Source organism: Falco punctatus, assembly GCF_963210335.1.
Source record: "Falco punctatus genome assembly, chromosome: 10".
NCBI lineage: Eukaryota > Metazoa > Chordata > Aves > Falconiformes > Falconidae > Falco > Falco punctatus.
In genome coordinates, this window is record NC_137590.1 from 37,543,985 (window position 1) to 37,559,167 (window position 15,183).

Sequence of the window (15,183 nt, forward strand, 5' to 3'; positions counted from 1 at the left end):
GACCACAAACTGCTGCGCTGGGGGTGGCTGAGTTGTGGAAAGGAGGAGGCAAAACTGAACTCCTGTACCTCTGCAAGGTGATAGGGCAGAGACATTCTTTTGTGGCCTCTCATGTAGGCTGTCCTGCTATAAGCAGTCTGTGGAGAAATAAGCAGGAGAAATACAATCTGCGTGTGGGACACCTAACCACTCTCAGTGTTTTAAGTTATCACTCAGTGAAACACGGAGTGTAATTAGTACAATTATAAAATTTATTATAATATATAATTATAAAAATTACGTTTAACTATATTTGTTTTCTCAATATTAGTAGTACACTTTCAGGAAAACATGGAAAGAGGAGCATAAGAGGCTGGTGAAGGGGCTGGAGCACAAGTCCTACGAGAAGTGGCTGAGGGCACTGGGGGTGTTCAGCCTGGAGAGGAGGGGGCTCAGGGGGGACCTTATTGCCCTCTACAGCTGCCTGAAAGGGGGTTGTATGCAAGTGGAGTCTGTCTCTTCTCCCAAGCAACAAGTGATAGGATGAGAGAAAGCAGCCTCAAGTTGTGTCAGGGGAGGTTTAGACTGGGTATCAGGAAAAACTTCTTCACTGAAAGGGTGGTCAAGCACTGGAACAGGCTGCCCAGAGCCCTGGTGGCATCACTGTCTCTGGAGGTATTTAAAAGCCGTGTGGTGTAAACCTGGTGCTTAGGGACACGGTTTAGTGGTGGACTTGGCAGTGCTGGGTTTACGGCTGGACTCGATCTTAAAACTCTTTTCCAGCCTAAATGGTTCTGTGATTCTCAGGAACAGCTTTCTAGCAAAGTGGTTTTCTTTGAAGCACCAACAAGACTTCAGCTTCCTTGTTCGAAGCAACAGGCAAGGGAGTGCTCAGAGCCCTCCCAGCGTGGGAGCAGAGCTCCTCCGCTGCCTGCCCAGACTGAGTCTCACTCAACACACTTGGTTCCCCCAGCTCTCTAGCACTGCCTTCCTCAGTGGTGTCACAGTGACATCCAGCTAACAAAGGCTCTTATATATATGGAACAGAAACGCATCCTCCTGCTGTTAAATGACATGAGAAATGGCTTTCCTACAGGAAACTGTCATTTCGGAATCAAGTGGCTCAAATGCTCCATTAGGTCACAGAAAAAGGATGTTCCATGCATAATGAGAAAAGGAAAGTATCATATTTTGCATCACAGAAGGACTGAGCACCCTAATTGGTCAGGACACAAGCCCAGAATAGTAATTCCCCCGCACTGGCTCCACAAAGCACTGTGCCAACGCTCTGTAGCTCTTTAATGCAATAACTGGTTAAAGCAGTTGCTGATGCAGGAAAACAGTAGCGGAGCTGCTGTTCATAATGCATGATTATTAGAGCACATTACATTCAACGTAATTTAGCAGAAAGCTGTGCATTGCTTTATCTGTAAAACACCGAAACTCACAAAGCTAGTTCTTAACTGCCGTGCGTCTACAAGGCTGCATGACAAATACTATGAACAGAGACATTTTAACAGAAACAGGCAGCGATTAAATTTTTTTTTCTGTTACCTCCCCAAATTCCTCATAGATCTGTTCAATGTAAGTTGTCCCTTTCCTTCCTGGAGAGACCTCTCCATGGACTTCTGACTGATCGCTCTCGCTTTCATTTGTCTTCCGACTGTTCTCATGGGTTTCGTTCTCCGACTCTTCTACATTGTCTCTCTCTGACTTGTCTGAAAAAGCATCATTTTCCAGGTGGTGGTGGTTCTCCAGGGCTGATTCATTCAAACTGCAACACACAGTTCATTACTTGCTTCAATTTGATTTATGAAACCAGATTACTTAGGGCCTTTTAGATAAGGTAAAAACAACCTCCAGGATTCAAAATAGGGCATACATCCCAGGAGAGTAAAAGACATCGACTTCCTGAATAGCAGGGTTTTTACCACGGAAACACTGAGATATTTTTCATCAAAATTCTCCCCTCCAAACTGCACTTTGCAAAATGTGCCACACAGCTCTACTTACCCACCCTTACGCAAAATTGCCACTGGCTCTGGACAGGAGCCCACACCCCGGAGGGATACAGAACACACACAGAACTGTACACTGCTGGTTAAAGAGCTGAAGTGTCAATCAGGAGAGATTTTTCCCCTTACAGAAGCAAATCAGTGCACTGTAGCGTATGGGAAAAATATGACATAATGGAATACATTTTATTTTCAGTGCTACTGCTACTTTATTTCAACAGATGGTGGTCCTAAGTTGGCCCTACACTAGTAAAGGCAAATTTAAAAATCAATAGAAGCAAGTATTTTCACACACACACAACCCCCCAGCCGAACCTGGGGAATGTGCTTCCCCCAGACAATGCTTTGTGGAAGAACTGAGTTGAAAGTATGGACTGGACAATAACACGTAAGAAGAATACTAGATGATAACAGCATCCAAGGGAAAGCATGGAAGGTGTAGCAAGCTTCATGCTCAGGGATCCGCGCTTTAGAGAATGAGGAGAAAGCCAAAAATTCTCTCTCAAGTAGCCTACAGCATCTCCAGTTGAAAAAGCAGATGCAGTTAGTACGACAGATGGCAAACATGATTAGATGGGCCAGAGGTCAGATGCTGAAAAGTATTCATTAAATGCCCATTTTTTCAAGTGATATTTAGCATGGGCTTCAGCGTTCCCTACAAAACATGTCTTCACACACACGTTGCCTCTTTCATGGCCTACCCCAGCTCTCAGGTGCTGACCTTCTCAGCTCGACCTTCCTCTGAAAATGTCTTACCCAAGTCCTCATGCAAAATTGCTCTTGCATAGAGCAGTAAGAAGAGATTTCCAGCTATTCAAGGAGCTTTAGGGGATATAAACAGGCCCTGGATCGTGGAAGAGTTTTGCTACTTCCCATAGTCCGCCTCCCTCTCAGAGCAAGGTTTCTCTCCTCAGAACATGAGAATGGTCCATCAAGCCTGAAGTCTCTCCATGATCGGCCTTTTCTCAGGCTATTCTGGACATGTTTCAACTTTGATTATAGATTAATGCTGAAAGTTCCCATCCCTTGTTCTCTCTTTTTAAAAAAAGATAATTAGGCACTGCTAGTTAGAGCCAGAATAAATAAAAAAACCCCAAACAACAGAGGAGTCAGAACACAGAACTGGTAGCAGGTTTTCAGAAGATCTCAACTTGCAACTATGCACTGAAATAAGCTCATGATTTTTAACGTGCCAAGCAAGCCACATTCTGACAGTCACAGCTCAGTTTCTGGAGTAGCTCAGTTTCTAGAGTTCTTTTGAAAGTGTTGTCTACAGCTTTCTGTGCCTTTAGAAAAACTTTCTTTTAACTCCATTTATATATGTATGCATATATGTCTATGTGTGTCTGTGTGTGTATATATATAAACTACAAGGTTTTATAATATATCATTTTACTGTAAAATAAACCTAAGATCATAAACCATAGAATCAACACTATACTCCAGAACTAGGAATGTGCTATTAGACGTCACGTGTCCTCACCGTTCTAGTGCTAGGATGTTGCTTCTTTTCTTTAGCTAGCAACCAGCAAGTGTAGTGACTGATAGATAACCAGATCCACTGGAAGTGTAGAGTATAGCACGTACATGAGTTTAAGATAACAAAGGAGGAAAAAGTTGAGGAGAGAGCTGTCTAGAAGAGATTATCCCATGGTCCCTCATTACAGGTACTTCCTGGATGGTAGGTCCAGGAAGTTATTAGTTATCAGTTGGTGACCATTTAAATACCTGATTTATTTCTTAATTTTTCAAAGATCTGCTAAATACATGAGTGTTTGTCTGCGGCTGCTTGCTCCCTTACCTAGTGAAAGTTTTCTCAATTGAGTGAAAATGCTTGAAAGAACAGTTCACTATAAGGCTTATGGTTCATGGCTGAGAAGCGGCACTTGTTTCTATTTCACATTTGTAAGAAGAGCAAGTGTTTTTCCGTGTCAGCTGTGTCACATTTGGGAAATATCTGAAGTTGCAGTGGAGCAAATTACTCTTTTCTTAAGTTTTCTCAGCTGCCCCCCCCCCTATTTTTTTAAGGATTTCAGATTTAGTCCAAGAGGGAATTAAACTCGCAAGAAATCCCACTCAGCTGTGCGCTGATTACTCACCAGCCGCAAACAAGGCAAGACTTAACACATCCAGAGCCAAGGAGCCACTCTGGGCAACCAAAGGGAAAACAGATGTTCCTCATTCTGAGGAACAAACTTGAGATGTTGAAGTGGAACCAGGTTCTTCTACCCCTACAAACAGAACCACCACTGTATACGTACGATACGCTAAAAAACAAAAGCCACACTATGAGCTTGAACTAAAATCAATGTAAAGATTTCCCAAGGGCTTCCAATGGGATTTGGACCAGGCTTGAAAAGCTGGGGGGGAATGACTATGCTGGAAGTCAACACTGGATTTCCACTCTGAACATGAGTAACTTGGCATTTTTCAGAGCTAATTTACTGCCTCAGCATACTGGAGCTCTTACACCAGTGCTTTATTCCCAAGGGGCATTCCTGGAAACTGCAGTCAATGACCTTTTGGTCATTGACAAAAGTCAAAACTTTTTGGGGTTTAATACCACCCTTTCACACAAAGCACAAAAAAGCCTTTGGCTCTTGTCAAACAAGTAAACCAGCCAGATTCTCGGCGTTGCTAGAGATAAGACACGGAATTCACAAGAAATACAACTTCATATTAAAAAGAAGAGTGCCTGGTGCCCTGAAGGCCTCTTAGCTAAAATCACAGATTTACACAGTAGTTTAGCCTTCAATTCACTTGCACAGTTCTCTCCCTCTCATTTTTATATGCAACTGAGGACATGGATTTTAAAATCACTGTATAATTTTGATTCCTTTCCCAGGGAAGGAGCAAAGCAGCCAGCAGACAAATGCAACTTTGGCTCAACGGATGATTTGCCTTTGCCAATTTCCTTGGGGTTTGTTCTCCCTATAATATTCATCATCTCTCTTTTTCTTTTCTTGACAAAGTAGTTTGGCTAATTTGAAGACAGAGTTAAATGTAATTAACTGCCCCTCTGACAACAGCGTGCCAATTTGGTTGATAAGATTCCCTGTAGGGAAGGCATTTAATTAGAATGATTAAATCCCTATGAGGAAGCCACTGTCAGTGGCAAACCCAAACCCCTTTACTCAGCACACACAGTTTGGTTTTGCATTCTCTCTTGTTTAACTGTTCTTTATTCATCCAGGAACAACAGCAAGTCATCCCCCTGTTCCCACAACCATCAAACTCCCCCAGGCTTGAAGCACTGGGGAAAGTCTGGATATTCATTAAAACCAGCGGCAGGACTCGTAAAGGAGAGTGTATTGTCCAGAAGACCAGATGCTAAACACGCAGCCTGAACCAGACTCCGCTAAAAACAGCCTGTCAGAAACATCTGGTTCCAGTTGTGGGTACTCTGAGAACTCTGCCACGTGTGCTGCTGCTGAGCCCCATCATCCAACAGGGTTTTTAGGGCTGAATAACTAAGAGGTGAAACAGAGGCATCGTTTAAGTGTCATTTAGCATCACAGTTTGAAGAATACTTTAATACAGTTTTAACTACACTTCCTTACAGTAGCCATGAGTCTGCCTGAATGTTCTCAGTGCCACAGGCTCCATTTTAATATTGGACTTCTGTACACATATATCCATTAGCTGAAAAACAAGTCCACTGCACTCCTGGATTCATTATCACAGCGAGCACAGTCCTAAGAGACTCTCTCTTAGGCAGAAAGAAATAAGAAAGTAAAGTGTTATCGAAAAAGCCCAAGAACAACAGAAGTATTTGCACAAGTACTAGGCATGTGCCCTGGTAACACATCAGATTTCCTTCTCTTTTCCCATTACTCTTCATTAAAGCTTTTCCTCAAACTCTATCTACAAACTCAGGACGGGAGGACACATGCTGGGAGTACCAGTGGCTTTCAGAGCAAAGGGCAGACTAAAATGGAACCAGAGATACCTCGACACCCTGAAGAGGACTCAGATCTCCGCTGTTGTTATAACAGAGCCTAAGAAAACCACTTAAAGGTGAGGTTCCACTGTGCAAGGCATCATCTTTGCAGATTGCAAGAACTGATACCCTAAAAACTGTGTAAACAACAGTGCATTTCTGTGAGGCCCAAGAGTCAAATTTGTATCGGCAGAACTAGAAATAGACACTACATCTCCCAGGTCCCGCTCCAAGGGCCAAGTGTCTATACCAAAGGGATTTCTGAAGTTGCCTGTTTAGCTATAAGCAATAGGTAAGGCCTAGTTTTTTTTAATGCTTTGATGTGAGCTGTTCCACAATGCTGCAGCAATACCAGAAATATGAATAGAAAGAAGGCTGTGGGGACTTTTTTCCCCCCGTATGTAAAATCTTATCTGGTGCATCAAAGAAGAAATTGGAAACCACTCAAAACCCCTGTAGAGAAAGAAAATAATTATAAAACTAAGGATGCAGTGTGTGCACTCTGCTGACTATGACACAGTATTATTAGAAAACATTATTAAAAAATAGATCAGACTTGAAGCCATATGTGCTAGTCGACAGACAGACATTGTTAATGGCTGCATCTGTGTAACTACAGGGCTGCTCCAGCAGCTCGATTCTGCAAGCTTTACCCAGGCAAGCCATTTTTCACACCAGCACCTCTGGGCAGTGTTTTGGCCCAAGCAGGGGACAGAAGAAAGTTGTTTATGTACACACAAACACAGCTGAGGTTCCCCCCGGTCTGTGCACTCAAGCGTTAGGTGGCAATAAACCTCACGTGCACCAAGCCCGTACATTAGTGACAGATGCAGCAGGAGAACACAGAGGCTGTTTTTTTAAACAGGTTTCCTTACTGGACTCTGGCTAGATTATGCTGAAGCTCAAAGAATGACCAAGTGTGAGCCATGCAACACCACTCTGTGCATTAAACAATAGCTCCATCTTACTGGAAGAACTCGTGGTCTGAGATAGTGCTTGTGTGCAAGAGGTGGCTGAGCCCGGCATGTGCAGAATCGCTCGAGCCGTTCATTTCTCCATCCTTTCCCTGCTTGGAGGCACTGAGCCGGAAGAGGCTGGAGCAACGCAAGGCAAGTTCCAAAGCATCCAGCCAGCATCGGCCTGTGAAAACAAAATGAATTGTTTAAGCACAGGAGAGTAAATAAGACAATTCATGCACTGCTTCTCAAAAGCTTCTGGCCTGGGAGTAAAGCTCATTATAATTCAGGAAATGACTGTGTAAAATAATCTATTTCTCATATATAATACCTAGGTCATCTTGCCAGAAATGGCATGCTTTCGTGGCTGCACGAGTGATACACTTCCGCACGGGTAATACAGCGGGAAGCTCACCCCAGCTCCCCCTTCCCTAACAGCATCTCTTCCTCTCATCTCCCACAACCTGTTCACATCCCCTTTTGCCCCCTTCTGATTTTGTTCAACATGCAGGAATCACGTACAAGTACTGCGGTGCTTTCCAACCACCTAGCAGCTTATCTCTGCAAGGAATACATCCCAAAACCACGTTCAGCATTTGGCATTTCCACCACACACACACGCTACCCAACAGGAGGGAGATACGGAGGCACCGCACTAACAGGAGAGGCCCCTGCCTTGGCATGGGATCGCTGAACTACAAGCTGGCTCAGGGGTCCCACACAGCGCGCAGGGCTGCAATAACAATCACTCCAAACAAGAGTCAGGATGATCAATACTTGCCAGAGTGATTAAGACTAGAGGGAGCTGCTTGTCGGGCTGATTATTTTTCCTCTTTCTATGTATATTTTTCCCTTTTCTCCATTCCTTCTCCCTGCTTCACCCATCAGATAATCTGGATGGAATCTCAGTTTTTCTTATCTTGCCACAAAAAAATCTTTACCTGAAGGGTCTACTTTGCAAATCCCAGAAGATATATGCATGGCACAGAGAAAAGACAAACTGCAGTTCCTCTGCACAGCCTCACCGGATTTCTTTAAGGCCTCTGTAAGTCCCACAGGCAGGTAGCAAATAAAAAGCACGGGGAACCAAACCGACCCTTGGCCCTTTTTGCAATGATCCATACAAGACTACAAAGCTGTGTGTTAGTGTTAAAGCCTAACCACTGCAATGCTGGAGTCACTGTATTGGAAGCACCTGAAAATAGTCTGCTTCTGTAGAGCAGTCATTAATGAGGCCAAGACACCTGCAAATTGGCTGAACATTCAAGAATTGAAGTATCATGGGAGTTTTCCTCTAATTTCAAGCATGTAAAACACAGCTCTTCATTACACTCCTCAGAATATATTTTGCAATAATTAGAAGTGTGCTTGAGAGGCAGTGAAGAAAACAAAAGATTTTGCTCTGGCAATGGCAAGTGCTACAAACAGGTTTTCCCTGGACCACTTTCATTCCTAGGTCCCATTCGGGAAATCTGTCCGTTACATCCAATTCTATCACACACTTAGCATCAAGCACATGCATAAATCTCACGGGGATCCTGCTGTTCTCTTGGGACAGAATTCCCATCAACTTCGATATGACCAAAATTTGGCTCTGTAAGATGATCAATGAGAGTTAAAAAAAAAAATCCAGATCATATGTACATAAAGAAATGTTTATAAATTTGAGTAGCTTTCAGTGCTTGCTTTGATACAAAGCTGCAAGCAGTAAAACAGAGAGAGAAAAAATACCAGAGCTTTGAAGAATTGCACTTGAACACTGAGCCACAAACACCACAGAGCCCAGTCATTTACTCTAATTTCATCCTGTAAATTTGTTCAGCGCCAGCTTATGGTTTAACAATAAAACCCACACATAATGGTTAATAAAAGATTAGGAAGGTTGAAGCCTATTGGAATTGATTTCACCTATTTTGTTATTTAGGAAATATTCTTGCATTAAGGCTTTACACGCGGAGATTTATTCCCCTCTCGCCATGTGGAGGATTTGCATGGATAACCTGTTAGAGTTGGTGGCTGCACTAAGCACAAATCCGCTTCCTCCTACGTATCCCTTCTCCCCCAAAATCCACCAAGATGGAAACCTGCTTCAGGCTGTTCCACACAAGGGAGCACACCCCTGCTGAGGCTCACCTCCTCCGGCTCTCTCTTTACCTTTGCTTTTCTATTCCAGTTCTGCAGAGGGAGGACTGCAGGATCTGACATCTGGAAACGCTGCGTATGTCAAGGTATTTTTATATTCAGTGGGCTTGTAGGATCAGGTGCTTTGATAGGCAGCTTGACTGGCAGCAGCAGGAGCACTCTGGAGCAGGAAGGGAGGTCAGCTCCTCAGCGTCCTCAGCACTCGTGTTGTGTGAAAGACATTTTCTTATGACGCTTACAGCAATTCACTGGCTGTGTTTACACTTTCTAACAAGGGAGACAAGGGTGACCCCAAAGTCTCCCTCAGCCGTCTCCCTTACTGTGCCCCTGCAGTCCACCCCTCCCTGGTGCCGGCAGCTCTCCCCTCCCAGCACTCCCACAGCACTCACTGGCACTGACATGGGCTTACAGGCTTGGTCAAACCCTTGGGGTCCACCACATTACCAGAGGAAATTTCTACGTAACATATCTAGGCTTTTTATCTTTTTATGTAACTCACTGGAAGGTGTTCAGAGTAACTTGAATCTTTTTTGAAACCTTATTCAAGAAGTCTAAATTAAAAAAAAATAAAATTAAATATTACTTTTATCTATTCCAAGGCAGAGGCATAAAACTCGCTGTACGTTAGTAGTCAGCATTCCTTCTCTCCCACAGAACACAGAAATGGCATCAGTGTTTTCATTTCTAACAGAAACTGAATTCAAGGGATGCACAGCATCCCCAAGCTAAGAAATGGGCCTTCAGCCATCAGGTGGTGCTGTGAATCCGAACAAGTGCGTGCCACAAAACCAGACATAAAGCATGGGATTTCCTCTGGGAATGACAAGGTTACATTCTGTCCAAGTCAATGGCGTGTTAATTGCAGCATAACACCGTAAAATTATACCCTCTCAATTTCAGGGATTGCACACAAGATAAACCTGTTTCCTTCCTAAAGGCCTCCATAAAATGTTTTTACATGTGAGTGATCTTGCTATTGAGTGATATTCTTTATCGTGAAAATGATACAAAAATGCTAGAATTTGGATTACTTAATTGCTTACTTGACAAGTCTACTCATTCCCTCAGGAACTGCAGAAGGGGAAAAAAGTGTGTGGTCACATAATTAAAGGCTGTCATCTATAGTCAAGGTAGTCTGCATGCAGGCTTCATGGTTACCTTAATTCTCACATTTTCTAATTTTGTGTGGTTGACTGAAGTCAGGGGGTTTTGTATGCAAGGTAATTAGATCAGAGAAGGATGCGACATGTGGGTTCCTTCAGAGAGGCATGGCAGCCTGGTGTGACGCATATAAAGGCAGCAAAAAAGAGCTGTGAAGGAGTTACAACGGTATTCTTTTAGAAGGTTTGAGGTTTTTCAAGCTGCAATGTAAAATACCGCAATCAATTATCCGTTATAATTTTCCACGAATTGTAGCTTAAAACAAGCACATGTTTAAATTCTGAAGGAAAACCCAAGAGCATATTGTCAGCTTATGGAAGAATCTCTCCCTATGCTTTTAGGCTCTTCTTGTATCAAATGATCTATTACTCTGTTGACCACAATGATCACTTCTGGACAATTTCTGCAGAGATCACGCTGTCTCTAAACCACCTGCATTACCTGTGGGAGAGCTGGATAGAGAATGTCTGAAGAGAGATGTATGAGAGGAGGATGGAGAATGTCTGATCTGGCAGGAGATGAGAGAACAGCTGAGTATTGTGAAGGAAAGTAAGAAAGATAAACAAGGTTTTATCTAGTAGTCAAAAGGTGTTTGCACGCTTGTAGTGATACATGGCTATGTAACTGCATGAACGGTTTCTGCCCTGAGCCTGGCGGTACATACAGCTGGAATTTGTATCCGGGCTCAGAGATATAAATATAAATATGAGCTTCTCTGTACAATAAAGTGTCTCTGGTTGCACCACAACCTGAGTCCATGCCTTCGTATGCCACAATTACCCCCTTCTGCTTGGGAGCTGTGAACTAAATGCTCCTTTTCAAATGTTATTTCTGAGTTTGACCCTTTCTTCATTGTATTTAGTATCTTGTCACTGACTTCCAAGGGACAGCCCACAGAGTAAGCTCTGGCTCTTACCTGGGCTGTTGAGGGAGGATGAAAGATGGAGAGAGTAAAATAGTCCTTCTCTGGAGACATTCAAAACCCGCCTTTTATCCAAGCCAACAGAATTCTCACTGAGGATAGTAACAGAGAGAAGTGACACCCCACCCCAGAAGGTCCCCAACTCAGATGTGAAGTCAAGTCCAGCTAGGTCGCTCGTACTGGCAGCTGACACAAGGAGGAGGTTTCACATCACCCATCTTTTGGCACCTGAACTGGCCAGGTGGGTGTGTTGCCCAGCCACCTTTGGCTCTCCCCAGCAACAGTGAGGAAAGAGTGAGACTCTTGGACAAAGCTGCTCCTGAAGCACCAAAAGCAGATGTCCTACCGGAGTGCTAGTGCTAGCACTAGCTCTCTTTTGTAGCAGCAGCCTCTCCTCTTGCACTGATCATTGGTTTCAATATCCATTCCCTACATCACTTTAACAAATGATGATCACAGCATTTGGCATGTCACAGATGGCCTGGGAAAGTGGGATGTCAGCAGAACACATCTGCACATCATTCAGCTTCGCTTAAGTAAAAATAAAAGAAAAAAAAAAAAAGAAAAAGAAATGGAGGTGTCTTCCCTCAGTAGGCCTGTAACCCTTTTCTTCTGTTTTATGTGTTTACAATAAAATGACAACAGTCATCAGCAACAATCTGAAAAAGTAAACTCTTTGAAAAGTCAGTTAAACACAGCTGGGTTCCAAAGTTCCTTTCCTCTTCAAAGGTTTGGGAAAGAAAAAGCTACTAAAGGATGTGTGTTGTCTCAATTTTGTAAAAACAAAGCCAAACATGCATCCCACACTTTTTGAAACCTTCTGTATGCTTTCTCCAGGTCTTCTGACTCAGCAGGCTGGAAAAGCACCTTGTGGTCCTTTGAGACAACTCCTGCAGTACAGCTGTGCAAATGGGAATCACTATGGGTCCCTGTAGGATGCTTCCTGGGTCTGCACGTACTGCTGGCACCATGTGGAAACCTGGAGGCTGCAAGGCTGAACAGGAGCAGGCATGCACTCACACCAACTTTTTTTTTCACAGAACTACTAAAACCAAGTGATGAAAACCACTTCTCCTCCCCCTTGGCAAAAAAAAACCCAAAACAACTGAAGATTGCCTATGCTGCTAACCTAGGTTCAGTTCAAGGAATAACTTGAGACCGTCATAGTCTTCAGATCCAAATTACAACAGTATCACACAGAATTGTATTTGCATTGAACAACAGTATTGAAAACATCCAAGCTATTCAGCTTTGAAATTCTTTACCCACCTAGGACAGCTCATAATTTGATGTGCCAAGTCTATCTGCCACATCTTGCAACAGCTGATCCTAGAGGAGTAGCCAGTGTTCTCTCAGGACTTACCAATAACAAAAATCTGCTCAAGATGGAATCACATTGTTGCACACCAAAATCTCAGTCTGGGACTATACTTTTTTTCCATTGCATTCCTGTAGCTACAGAAGGTCTGGAATGAATCTCCTGTCAATTAAGACTTCAAAAGCCTCATACCTAGTAACCATACATTCCTCCAGACAGGCATCACTAAGGGAATATTATTCTTCTTGAATTATTAAAGTCATCCAGCTTTTGGCCTCGTGCCTCACACTTGCAAGATAGATGCTTTTAAAAATCAACCTGAAGTAGACTGTCACCTGGAAACGATGAATTCTTGCTCAAGTGCACACAAATCACGAATGATGAAGAAGAGGCTGATTTGGTTCCGTCAGTGAACGTGAAGGTCATCATATTCAGCTGACTGCTTATTTTGATGTACAATGCATAATTTTTTACAATTTGGCTGTCAGGATGCAAGGATGCAATCTCCCAGTTAGCTGCAGCTACAGTTTATGCACTGAGCTAAATGAAGTCTGGTTGCAAATGCCTGGATTTTAAACTGCTGTGAAAGGTCTAAGAAATATGAAGGGCAGACATAAAGCTAAGAAGGTAAATTCTATTTTTCCCAGTACTGCCAGGATCCATTGATATATTTCATTGTGAACTTGGTATCAAATTGCAATCTTCCTCCTGGTTCACTGCTTCTGTGTGCGACCCTTATTTCAGTAATCTAATTTCCTCCCTAGATCAGGGCATCAATTCTGGGGGAAGGGCCAGTGCCTAACAATGAAATAACAACATTGTAAGCCAGGCCGTCAGGATTTCCACACAACTCCATCCACATCAGGCAACAGAGACTACCCAAAGCATGCCTGGAGGAGAGGACAGACACAGGGAACAAAATGTAAGTGTGGTTTAGAGTTCCACTGTTAAGCCTTTACCACTTGGTAATCTGCCACTTTGAATTGCTCTAGCAACCCCTTCGGTGGCACTGCCCGTGGCAAGGTGGAGATCCGCACTACGAGATTTAAGCAGGCGACTCAAAATGCTTAGGAGGTCTGGAGCACTGGTTTGGAAATCCCAGGGGCAGCTCTGGAACGGTCCAGTCAGGAAGCTTGGGACAGGTTTAAACTACTAATTCTAAGCCACGAATCAGCACAAACCCGAAATGCATATACAGTCACTGGTTTGGAAAAAGCAATTTTCTTTTCCGAAACTGCCAAGAAAGAAAGACCCTGTGCCTGTACATGTTGAGCCTGTAGGCTGACGTGACCTTCCACGTGTCTTTAAAACACATCATAAAGCAGACTGCTACTGTGGTCTCCGAGTGTGAAATCTCCTGTAGCTTGGCAGCGGTTCTGCAGGCTGTCCAGAAGTCAGGACCTTAAATCCTGCCAACAGTCTGTCACAGATGGTACAGCAGAGGGGGAGAAAGACATTCTGAAATGTTGAGAGAAGAAGTAGGACATGTAGCTGCTGATCATGGTATAGCTGCCCGGATAGCAGAACTGTACATCTAACATACGCTGCAACTCAATATTCCCCAGTAAGTCAGAGGCCTCTATGAATTAATGTCAAATTTGCCAAATGCTCTGTGGTTCATTTTCCACTAACACGGGAAGAAGATGGTCAGGACACCTCCTCAGAGCTGCTGTAGATTCACACCATATTGCATCTACGGAGGAGATGTGAACATACTACAAATATACGCTAACATTATGCTAGGGAACAGATTCCACCTGCCCCAGTTGTGTCAGCTAGCTTAGGCTCATTCTGCCTTCAGCTCCTGCCTCTCTTCACCAGAACTGCATCCTGTATGTTTGTTCAGTGCCTTAAAGAAACCAAACAAATTCAGGTACACCTTGGAGACACCTCTTTACAACAGGTAAAGCTATGTAACAGTCTACAGCCATTTCAGTAGTGTCTTCTGAGCTTAAAATCAAATTGTATTAATTGCAAAGTACAAGCCTTAATTTGCTGCAGTTTATACAGATTTCTTTAAATGTAACAGTTTCTATTCCTTGTGTCCTTGGCTGCATGTGTTTTATACCACCTACTGACGTTAATAATGTTCCTAAGTCACTCACCTCTGAGTGTGACACCATGTGTTTGGCCATTTGTCAGCCTGTCTACACCGCTCAGTGGAGCAGATACCCCCAAAACTGCCCCCGCAAAGGCTAACGAACCAAAGCAGCATGGCACAGTGGCGATGCCAGGACAGCTCCGGTGTTTGGGAGGGAGGCTGTCCTGAATGTATCAGCTGGTACAGGCTCCTGCCTGCCGATTCACATCCCTCCCTTCCTGCACAAGGTACAGCCACTTCTCACAGCTCACTGACCTCAGCTGTGAAGTCAAATACTCTCATTCAGCTGAAAATTACACCACTTTTCATGCTAGCATTTCTGGTGCAATACTGTATCACGTTTTTTTGTGAAGTCCACTGCTAAATGGACACATCCCAAAGCTTCACTTCATGCTGGCTTCCACGTCACCTCCTCAGACTGTGAGGATCTACCAGGCATAATGTGAGTGCTCCAAACCTGTGCAGGTGGCTCCAGGGCGTCACTAGTGCTATTCAAGAGCACATATTATTTCACCCTTAATCAAAGACCTAGTTATTTTCTACATACGTGTTTATGACATTTGATTGACAGGTATCACAATTCCTCCTCCTTCCCTTGATCACATTAGCTTTCCATCTAACCTGAAGACCCTACTATAGAGAACCAGCA

The 15,183-nt window shown here is 43.6% G+C and overlaps 1 protein-coding gene across 2 annotated transcripts in view; it reads right to left on the reverse strand.

Annotated features, from left to right (window-relative positions):
• Nucleotides 1–15,183, reverse strand: part of OSBPL5 (oxysterol binding protein like 5) — a 140,302-nt gene that overhangs the window by 23,395 nt on the left and 101,724 nt on the right. Inside the window, exons 1-3 of one of the 2 annotated variants that reach the window (XM_080405778.1) lie at nucleotides 11,933–13,234; nucleotides 6,903–7,074; nucleotides 1,534–1,753 (exon numbers count right to left, since the gene is read on the reverse strand). In XM_080405778.1, coding sequence (XP_080261904.1) covers nucleotides 1,534–1,753; nucleotides 6,903–7,074; nucleotides 11,933–12,086 — 546 coding nt within the window. In that variant the 5' untranslated portion in view covers nucleotides 12,087–13,234. Of the gene's footprint in view, nucleotides 1–1,533; nucleotides 1,754–6,902; nucleotides 7,075–11,932; nucleotides 13,235–15,183 lie in introns of those variants that run through there. The other variant, XM_080405779.1, reaches the window with a different exon arrangement.